We start from the raw sequence: 11,074 nt of genomic DNA on the forward strand, positions 1-11,074 counted from the left end.
CAGTGGCATATAGTAAACAGCATGACAGGATGTGAAATGCCACTCAAACACAGGATTCCTCAACCAATTTAAAAGGGGTTTTTAGTCTAAATAAAAGGCTAGTAGCATGATTGTATAATAAATAGATGTGATTATGATCATTTGATAAAATGAAGAGACCATGCTGTAGTTACATTTGGGATCATTTTACTGTGTTGACATATCCCATCACGGAGATTCATTCATTCACCGCTGAAGGATAGAGTAGAGATCATGGACATCTCTACTCAGAATCGATCCACGAATCGACTGTGCATCGATTTATCATTGCAGCCCCATTAAATGAACAGAGTCATAGAATAATTATTCCCAAGGTTGCCAACCCCCCCGAAATCTTCGAATCCATGAGATCCTGGGGTAACTTAATAAAAAGTCTATTTCATTTAAGCAACTCTTAAGCACTGGTAAAAGCTGTCGATCTGTCAAGACTCAATCAATCAGTTGTCATTTCTGTTTTGACAGCTTTTTTCCAGATTTCTACTTACTGTTTTGCGTCTCTCTTTATTCCACTTAGGCCTTGGAAAAATGAAAAGGAAGACTAGTGCTCGTGATCCATCTCCCACACCCAGCACAGAGGCAGAGTACCCGTCCAATGGCAGCGCAGGAGGAGGTGGAGTGGGCGGGGCTGAGCGGATCTATGACCTCAACATTCCCGCACTGGTGAAGTTTTCTTATGCAGCTGAGCGTGAAGATGAACTCAACCTAATAAAAGGGGAGAGGGTGGTCGTGATGGAGAAGTGCAGCGATGGCTGGTGGAGGGGTAGCCATGCCGGCCGCGTCGGTTGGTTCCCGTCCAACTACGTCCAAGAGGAGGTGGGATACACAGACCATGATAGCGTCTTTGGGGACTCGTTGGGGGGCTTCCGGTCCTTAAAACTGGGGCAAGGTGCGGCGATGGCCAACGGCCGGCCGGGAGGCTCTGGGAGCTCCGTTCTGCATATGGTCCAGACTCTGTACCCCTTCAGCTCTGTCACAGAGGAGGAACTGAACTTTGAGAAGGGGGAGACGATGGAAGTTTTGGAAAAGCCAGAGAATGACCCAGAGTGGTGGAGGTGTAAAAACAGTCATGGCATGGTCGGTCTTGTGCCCAAGAACTATGTGGTAGTGCTCAGTGATGGTCCTATAGCGAAGGGTTTAGGGTCAAGTCACGGCTCCCCTCACATCAGTCACACAGTTCCCTCACGTACAGGCAAATTTGCTGGAAAGGATTGGTACTATGGTAATGTGACACGGCACCAAGCTGAGTGTGCACTTAATGAGAGAGGAGTGGAAGGAGACTTTCTGATACGGGACAGTGAGTCATCGGTAAGTTGGACTGAATTTCCTCACATCTGCATGCAAACTATTGCAGCAACCTGCCCACATAGTTATGCAGCCCTTATTGTGTAATGTAATGTACTGTATTGGACCCCAAATGGGTAGAAAGTGCACTAGCCGACTGAACTGCACAGTGTGAACCAATTATTTGTGCAACCCACTGGATGTTGGATCAGTTTGTACACTGTTGAATAAACCAAGAAACTTGCTAAATTTATTTGAATTGCAATGAGAATATGACTTCCCATAGTGCTGTTTAGAATGGGGCGCTATGACCAAAATCTTACATAGGTAATGTTTTATCAGATATTACATATTTTTGGTAATGCAATATATGTATGCTATATATTACTAATTTGTCAGGAAATTAATTAAAAAAAATAAATGAATATTAACATAATTCTATTAATGTGGTCACATACTTAAAGAATTAATTATTTTCTTTGAAACTTTTTGTGGAAGTTTTAATTGGAAGATAAGATACAAATTGATATTTGCCAGAATATGTAATGTTCACCAGACAGTAAACTCTGCTTTTCTGCAACACAGTTTTTAATGTTTGACATGTTTTTCTGAATAGTGTGGGGTTTTTAAATCATGCCGTGGAATATGGTAAAGTAGATTCTCCAGCGGTTGACATTTCTAAAAATCACGCAAAATACCCTCATATCACTCACCCCTGGGGTTGTGTTTCGGTTTGTCCTGTAGTCACATATGTACTTCCAAATGTGATTTATTTAATTTTTTTTTTTATAAGATAGATTTAGAGTTAAAAGAAGATAGATATGATACATGAAAAAGCATGCAGAACCCTATAAAGAATCATAACAAGAAATCAATCAGAGATCGAAGAATAAAACCTGGAAATGCAACAAACAATTCTTGATTTTTTTTTGCCTTAAGTTCAATACAGAAATCTTGGAGGAAGTTTTACTGCCCCACAAGGCTGTCCTCTCTTAGCTGCTGTGTGACTTGGTGTCAGCTTTATTTTATTTGAATCAATGCTGCCATCTGGTGTTTAGATATGGACAAGCAGCAGCAGCAACAACGTCCCATTCATTTATCTCTCCTTGTCTGTTTTTTTGTTTTGTTTTTTCAGCCCAGCGATTTCTCAATTTCTCTGAAGGCTGTGGAGAAGAACAAGCACTTCAAGGTGCAGCTGCAGGACGGAGTGTACTGCATCGGTCAGCGGCGTTTTAGCAGTATGGATGAGCTTGTAGAGCACTACAAGAAAGCACCCATCTTCACCAGTGAGCAAGGAGACAAACTCTATCTCGTCAAGCCCCTTGCCTGAATTTGTCAGACGTTACCTCTCCCCCTGTGCATCTCCGTTCCCTTCTTACCTTATTTTGTCTCTTGCCCCTTTCAGAAGCAACTTCAAGGACCATTTGACTTTTCTAAGCCCAACATTGCCTCCAGTCCTGTTGGGAGCAGTAGCAACTTATCATTCTTTTAAACAGATGTCCGTCCTTGATATACATGCCGTGTTTCTTGTTTTTGTTTTAATGATTTACAGTCACTTCGGAGGTTTTGGTAAAGGACAAACAGAACGGCATTTCACTGAGCAACATCTGTAGAGCTCTCTCCCAGGTTTTGGACAGCTGTTCCTCTGCTCTTCCTGTTGCTGGATTATCCTCAACCCACATAACATTGGTTTACATTTCTCTGCCCAAAAGAGCATTACAGTATGTAAATGTGTACTTCTTGTACTGAATTGGCGGAGGAGAATAGATTCATGTGCATGTGTGAACCTCGATCCTTCGAAGCAGGTGAGCATATGAAGAATGAGGAGTGTGATTTGGTTTCCAACAGATGGTGTCTCCATTCATAGGGCTCATCCGAAGGCCGTGTATCTTCTCTGTATGTTCACACTGCAGCTGCCTGTCTGTCTTAATCTGAATCCAAACTGATAATTGAGATGACAGTCAGATTTCATCCTGAAATAAAGTGGTGCTGTCCCATCCTCTGAGCCTTTAGAACCACTGTTTTTGCATCTGCAGTCCCATCCCACATACATGAAGGTAGTGTTTGGACTTCTCTGCTCCTATAATGCGAACATACACTGCTTTCCAGGTATTTCTCTTGGATCAGGGTTTCTTCAGAATCAGGGTAGAATAAAGGGAGAATAAATGCCGCAGTTATGACAGGCTTTAAAAGAGATGGATGTAAAGAGAGAAAAGAGTGTTGCTATTAAGAGAGAGTAGATTCTGTAAACAAGGAGAAAGTTTGAATGTGTGTCCTTTCAACCAAATGTGCCACCCACTTCCAGTTCTGCTACTATTGATGTCTTATTGCACCTCACCAACATGTCTTCTCTGCTCTCAGTAACAGATAGTTGATTGTGAACACTAATTCAAGAGTAATAAAACAAATATCATTTTATTTCTTTGCTTTAGTCTATTACTCGAAGTCTGTTTACCAATAAGCGTGTTTGGTCAAGGGGTTTTCCGGGGTTTGTTTTGTTTTTTTATCTATTTGTCTGAATGTTATTGAGCAATGTTATTTAATTCCTCTTTCCACTGTATGTACATATATATATATTAAATAACAGATATGGTGCATATATGAATCGTTTAGATCCAGGATTATGGTACTGTACTGAGGACAGTGTGGTGAGAATTGAAATACTTTTGTTCAATAAAAGTTTTGCAAAATAACTTAAAATGACCTTTGGTGTTGCCTGTGCTTACTTTTCTCATTTCGCATTACTATTGATTTCTATTGTGCAGTGAAAGAATGTATCAGTTCATCACATCACCTGCAGGTTAACATTTTAAAGCCATGCAGAGTGTAGTTCCAACCCTGTCCCAACACGCATACCATGTAGTTTTCAAATAAGCTTAATGACTTGATTAGCTGGATGTGTGTTTAATTAGTTGAATCTAAACTGTGAAAGGCTGTGGCCCTACAGGAACTGAGTTTGACATCCCTGTTGAGCTAGTTATATTTTTACAAAAATGTGCATGCCATGTGTGCAGTTCACCGGTGGATGTCACTATCAGACAGCTCTAGATTATAGTAAAACACAAAATAACATTTCCAGGCTTTTCATACCATAAAACCAGGCGCAATCTTTTTATCTAATCTAAACCTAGCAACATCCATTATTATACTGTGATAATTACATCAGCTTTTGCATTATTATAATTTTTTATATCGGTATTGTTGATACATTTAAATTATTATCTGTAGACTGCTGTTTATCGTATTTTAAAGGGGCGTTGAATGCTTGAATCTGATAGGCTGACGAACGTTCTGTGGGAATCAGTGGGAAACTATAGCTGATTAACAAGTGTGTAGAAGCACCTAACCCTGATTTTAAGCCTAAAACAGATATTTCCTGAAATGTTGCTCCAGGAATAACAAGGATGTTGCGAATTCCCGCTACTTTCACACGGGATGTTTTTATGTCAGTCGGGTTAAAGCGACCACAATAACGTGATATTTACCCCCCGGAATGTGATTTCTACTGGGGATCGCCCCTGAAAAGCGACTAGTTTTTGGCTAGTTTTGAGTAGTAATTGGGCGGGTTTTGCTGTGAGAACCTGGCAACCCTGCTTGAAGTGTGGTAACCGTAGTATTTGGGGAATAATGGACTCTGGGAAATTAAACCAATAAAGTGATGACGTTTTGACAACTGTATTAATTTGACGGTCAAACTTTAGGCCATCGTCAAAAAACTAATCCCAGGTTTTTTACCCATGATTTCAGAGACAATGACATCCCACTTAAATCCAATTTCGGGGAGTCTGGAAGTTCAGATGGTAAAAGAAAGAAAAAGCTTTGCTTTAGAAAGCAAACGCAGCTGAAAAAAAGCAAGTTTTGACAACTGTATTAATTTGACGGTCAAACTTTAGGCCATTGTCAAAAAACTAATCCCAGGTTTTTTACCCATGATTTCAGAGACAATGACATCCCACCCAAATCCAATTTCGCGGAGTCTGGAAGTTCAGACGGGCTAAAAACAATAATTTCAGTTTTCATTTCATAAATAATTAAAAAAATGTAATGAAAGCCAGGCCTACACATCCACCAAACAAGCCATAAGAGATTCACTGCCCACAGAATTTATCAGGCAGATAAACCTGAGTATCTTCTGCATAACAGTGAAATGACTGTTGATTCTTAAAATCAAACCAAGAGGGAGCATATAGATGGAAAAACAGCAAAGGAGCCTAAATAGAACCCTGGGGAACCCCACAGGGCAAAAAAAAAAAAAAGCATTGAAGCAAGATGCTCACCCATCTTGACTGAAAAACTCATACTTGCAAAATACGATTAAAACTTCACCTCTTAAACCAACGCAATGCTCTAATCGATCAATGAGAACAACATGGTCAACTGTATTCAAAAGCAGCTGTTAAATCTAAAAGCACTAGAACTGAAAAATCCCCTGAATCACAGGATACTTCACTGTTTTTAATAGGCTATTCATTAGCATAAAATTCAATATGCTATTTACCCTAATGTCTAGAAGAAGAGTAAATGCACATTTTGACCAAGAATGAAAACTATTACAATAACTAACCATAAGGTCTAAAGCCACTTTTCCTCTATTTCCAACAAATGACCGAAGATCTAAAACAATCACCACAACTCAATCATCAAATCAAAACACAATTCCCAGCTGATAGACACTGTTATGGATTCTGTGGCGTAGATGCTAACAGGCCTATAGTTAAGCTGTTGTTATAGTTTAGCTAGTTAAAGTAGATAGATAGTTATTATTAGGCTATAGCCTTAATAAGAAAAACATCAAAGTAGCATAGCTTGTTTTTTCTCTTCTATTTTTTAATAGATGTCTAGAGTTTTCATTCACATGATCTGTACTCTGTACAAACTGTAGTCCAAACTTTGCAACTGATTACTACTTTGTCTGGTTGCCACTTTCTTTCAGGACAAAAGACGTTTTGAACAAAACAATTTAGTGCAAAAAGGAACCTTTGTTCTTTTGTGTTCTTTTAAATTTGGATCAACCTTCAATTGTTTCCACCATATAAAAAATGCAATCCTCATTCACATGCACTGTTTTTGTATAGATGTGTGATTGGCGGAGTGTTTTCTCAGACAGGGACGATCATTGTGCTGATGAATGCAATGAGGATGTGAAGAAGTTCAGTGTTTTTCTCTCTGTCTGCTAATGGCATATGGTTTTCACTCGCACTCCTGAAAACTGTCATGTCAATAAAATTTTGTATAAACAAGAATGACATTGTGACCGGTTATTTTACCACTGAGCTGTTTTTCTTCTACTTCTGCTTGTCCCTGGCTGTTTCTTCTGTCGGTGCAATCCCAAACGGTCCTTCACCACTCAAGTAACATGGACATGTTGAGTCTGGCTTAGAAAAAGAATGTGATGGCATCAATTCTGGCAAAAAAGCAAAGCACTCTTCATGCTATTTCACTGGTCAATAGCACTTATTTGAGAAGGACAGACAAGTTTAGACTCACTCTTACAGGCTTTTCTCTGCTTCTAACTTCTACAGTAAGTTACCTCTCATGGATCTGACAGCATCATTTCAAAAACAGAGATTTTTATTCAGCAAAATGTATTCAAATTACAGTAGAGATGTTTATAGTCATTTCTGTTTCTAATTAATGCTATAGTCTTTAAATGTGAATATGTTGTGCTTTCACATTAAGCAATCACATTAAGATATATAGTTTTTGCAATAATTCTGTCCCATGTTCTTTCTCAGCACACAGGGTGACGTAATGCCTCGTATTCGTATGTTTGTGCTTCTCTGCACCTTCCTGCTGATTTGTTTCTGTGAAGCAGGTAAGATCTCAGTTCTCCCATCTGTTGATGTGATTAAATGTTCTTTAGTATTTCTTCACTGCTGCTTATTTAGCGTGTGTGTTGGTCTGTTTCAGCTTTAGCCAGATCCATTAACACCACCGGACTAAACAGTCCAAACATTTGGCCAGCAAGTCTGGCTCAGTAGCATTAATTACACAGGCTTTTTGCCAGTAAAGGCTTTAAAAACGAACTGGAACTTATTGAATGTTATGTAAGAGAGCCGTATCAGTCATAAAAGCACATTCTTCACTGCATTAAAAAAGTTTTCTTCTCTGTCCCAGTGTAGTTGAGAAAGAGAATCTGTCAGATTAATGCTATTTCTGTGGAATTACTTGATTTGCTTGCCAAGGGTCTTAAATATTTGAGACTCTCTCACTGATGAGAAATGATCTGTGTTTTGAGATCTAAAAAGCAAGTATATATAAATATATATTTGAGTTAAATATTTAAGGGTTTATATTTAAGTTTCTTCAGTTGTGGGAATTTTTGGCCCTTTGGACTCGACGTAAATAATAAATAAATAAATAAATCATTGCTTGGAACCAAAAGCATTTGTCGTGGATGGTGGAATAACCATATTTGTGCAAAATCCAAATTAATAATGAAATTGTTTATTTCACTCAGTGATTAAATTAACATGGTTTAAAAAAAATAAAATATGATGGACTATCTAGAATGGAGACATTTTGAAAAGTAAAAATAAATATATAAATAGTGTCCATCGATGAAGAAATACCCTTATTCCCTGAAATCGTTTCATCATCTTAAAGCTTGAAAACAGTACTTAATTTTTGCCCAGATGTTTGCCCCAATTTATAATTCATTTGAGTCAATACTAGTTGCTGAATGAACTTTTCTTTGAGCTTCAGACAGCTAAATGTAGTCATCAGGGATCAAATATATTTGATATTTTGAGCCGATTTTAAAGTACCTTTTGTTTTCAGTTGCCACATGCATCTCCTAGAAAAAGGCACATGCATGAGTTTGTGTTCGGAACAACTTGAGTAACTGATCCTCATTTATATTTCCATTATTTCTATAACCATTCACACAGTCTGCAAGTGTTTGATGGCTTTAGTGTTTTAAAGTCATGACACGTATTCCAGTTTGTTTGTCTGTAAGGTGTTCCAGCTCACAGGGAGATCAGGGCAAAGAGAAGTGTCCCGTACTGGAACCTCTGGTCGTCTGATTTCTACGGCTGGGTGGATGAGTTGCGATCTCAGAGCGGATATGACACGCTGCTGGACTTGGCGAGAAACTATTGGGCTCACTTTCCCATTGCTGGTTTTCTAGGTTATGGAAGCACCCCAGGGCAAGAAGACCATCATCCAGAGCTGGAAGTTGAAGACTTAAAATAACATGGCAACGTCTTTCCCACTGGGCTTTTTCTATATACAGCTTTCCCCTCCATTAGCTGCCTGGGTATCTGTTACAGTACATGTATTTTTTCTTATGGAGCATCATCTTGTGCCCCCCCATCTGTGAATCATTTTTGCTGATTTTTCTCCCGCTCACTCTTTTATTCTTGCACGCTAAATGATTCAAAAGATGTTTATTGTTAGTACAACATCAATCACATTTTGTAAATCAGTGATTTTAAATGTAAGTACAGCAATAAATGCAGTTTACGATATGTTTTTTTGGATTTATTTGACCAGAGTTCAGGAGCTCAAGCTGTTTCATAATTGCATTATTAATGTACAGTATTGTGATCATTTAACAACAGAAGATAACTGTAAGCGTCGACCCAAAGCTTCGCTGCCTATATATTTTTTCAAAATAGTTGTGTTTCAGCACTTACAAATTACAATGAATGATTACGACTTTAAACATGCTTGTTTAAAATAATCGTCATTTCCGTCTTTTATGCTTTGTAGTTTTTGGCTGAATCTTACTGTGTTTCAAGGAAATACTGGAAGATAATACTAATAGGTTTAAATCATCAAACGCCCAGCACTTAAGGCAAAAGGAGCTAAGACTTCTTTAGATGATTCACCATTACTGCTGTTTTACCAAAGTGTCAAGCCTGTAGTCTGAAATTGTGATTTTCTCCCATGCTGAGGCGAGAGCTTAGCTGTGGAGGAGTTAAATGACATTAGCGTTACATGGTGTGTTCTGCTGACTGGTTTCATGTTTCTTCATACAGCTCCATGTCTGTAGGTTTGGTCTCTTCTCATCAGGCTCTGCTATCTGTGACGAACATCCGGCTCACAGGGCTTTTGAGTCACTTTCTCACCATTTAAATCATTTAAATCAAATATTCCTGAGATTTAGAAGGACATGAGGAGGATTAAATGATGACACTATTTCCACGATTTGAGCATAATAGCTTTCCAACTGTTGCTTGTTTTGTCTCCTCTTCAGCTGGCAAAATTAATGTTCAATCGGATTTACATCTGGAGATTGATTTGGGCAATCTAAGACTTTACATTACTTTCCCCTGATAAAGTCCTTTATGAAGCATTAAAGCAACAGCTCTGCTCAGCTCTTCTCAAAAAAGTACACTGCGGTTGCTGGATATTACATTTCTACCATTCATTTTCCACAGTGTAACAATCCTGTAATATTATACTCCCTATGACAATATTTCTTATGAAACATCATCATTTCAAAGTGCAACTGAACTATCCAACTGCATTGGATGGCTGGCCTCGAAACACATGAGTGCTAGAAGAAGGACAACAGCTTTGAGGAGAAAGAAATGATGATCAAACAGGCAGTAATATAACACTCCAGATTATTACCACAGTCCAAAACTTCAGCCATTTGATCTTTAATGAAAAAAGCATAGAGAGGAAATGACTAACAGTGATTAATCAGATAGACAATATAAATCCATGCATAAGCACACAAACAGATCCAGCAACACAACTCTCATTCAACCACTCCACTGTGCTGAACAAAAACTCTTCACTGCATCGAAATGATCAGGAATCATAATGCTAAGAAACTGTTTGCACGATCATGCTTGTCTCTCCTTTGATCAACTGGAAGGTAAACATCAGTAAAGCAGAGCCATCCTTTTCTTCAACAAAACAACAGATGAAGCTCAGGGTCTGCTGATTTGCTGGTGTCTTTCACTACCGGTGGTCTCTGTGGTCCTGTGAGCATCTTATAACGTACAACAACACATCAATCCAAACTTTGGAGAGGACAAATGACCAGTACTGAAGTCTCAGAACCAAAAAATACGAATGAGCGTTTGATTCAACTTTAATTCAAATTTGAATAAAATATCTGTACGAAGAAGCAAGGATAGGCCCATTTTCTAAAACTGAGAAACACTAAACACTTAATAAAGCAGACTGGGATATGAATTCTGCTTGTGCAAGCTGAAATAATCCTGTAGTCAGAAAAAGTCTCTAACAAGCCCTTGTTAGCTCTCCTGGATTACCTCGGACACAGCTAACAACCAACAAATTGGTCGAGCAGCAAATTAGTGTGTGCTCGCACTTCTACCAACCTCAGCCTTTGGGCCTGTTAGCTCAGCCTGTGACCACACACAGCCGTTGCCTGTTTCCAGGCGTATGTCCCATCGGGTCGGCTTGACGAAAAGGGGAAAACCTCACCTCCACAGTCTGAAACAAAGAGCTCCAACAACATGAGAAGGCGTTCAATCCAACACATTCATCTGATTTCATTTTGTATTGTAAAAAAAACGAAAAAAAAAAAGATTTTCTGAAGTTGTAAATAAAGATTACACACACACACACACACACACACACACACACACAAATAATCAATGAATCAAGTAGCTTGTTTTAAATGACAAAATGAAGTATTCTAAATGTATGATTTAAGTTACAGTCTGCAAAGGAGTGTATAAATAATTCCAAATACTCAATTTAATCTTTTTTTTTAATCAAATTAAACTTTACACCCCACAAAATCTGTAATTTTCTGGCACTGTTTAAAATA

The 11,074-nt window shown here is 38.5% G+C and overlaps 1 protein-coding gene across 1 annotated transcript in view; it reads left to right on the plus strand.

Moving 5' to 3' along the window:
* The window catches only part of LOC113108906 (cytoplasmic protein NCK2-like), a 57,762-nt gene extending 54,443 nt beyond the window's left edge, over nucleotides 1-3,319 (plus strand). The window contains exons 3-4 of the mRNA XM_026272320.1: nucleotides 554-1,344; nucleotides 2,456-3,319. Of these exons, the coding sequence (XP_026128105.1) occupies nucleotides 554-1,344; nucleotides 2,456-2,650 (986 nt within the window). The 3' untranslated portion in view covers nucleotides 2,651-3,319. The remainder of the gene's footprint in view (nucleotides 1-553; nucleotides 1,345-2,455) is intronic.
* The last annotated feature ends 7,755 nt before the right edge of the window (nucleotides 3,320-11,074 follow it).

The sequence above is a fragment of the Carassius auratus genome, chromosome 9 (genome assembly GCF_003368295.1).
Source record: "Carassius auratus strain Wakin chromosome 9, ASM336829v1, whole genome shotgun sequence".
NCBI classification, from domain to species: Eukaryota; Metazoa; Chordata; class Actinopteri; order Cypriniformes; family Cyprinidae; genus Carassius; species Carassius auratus.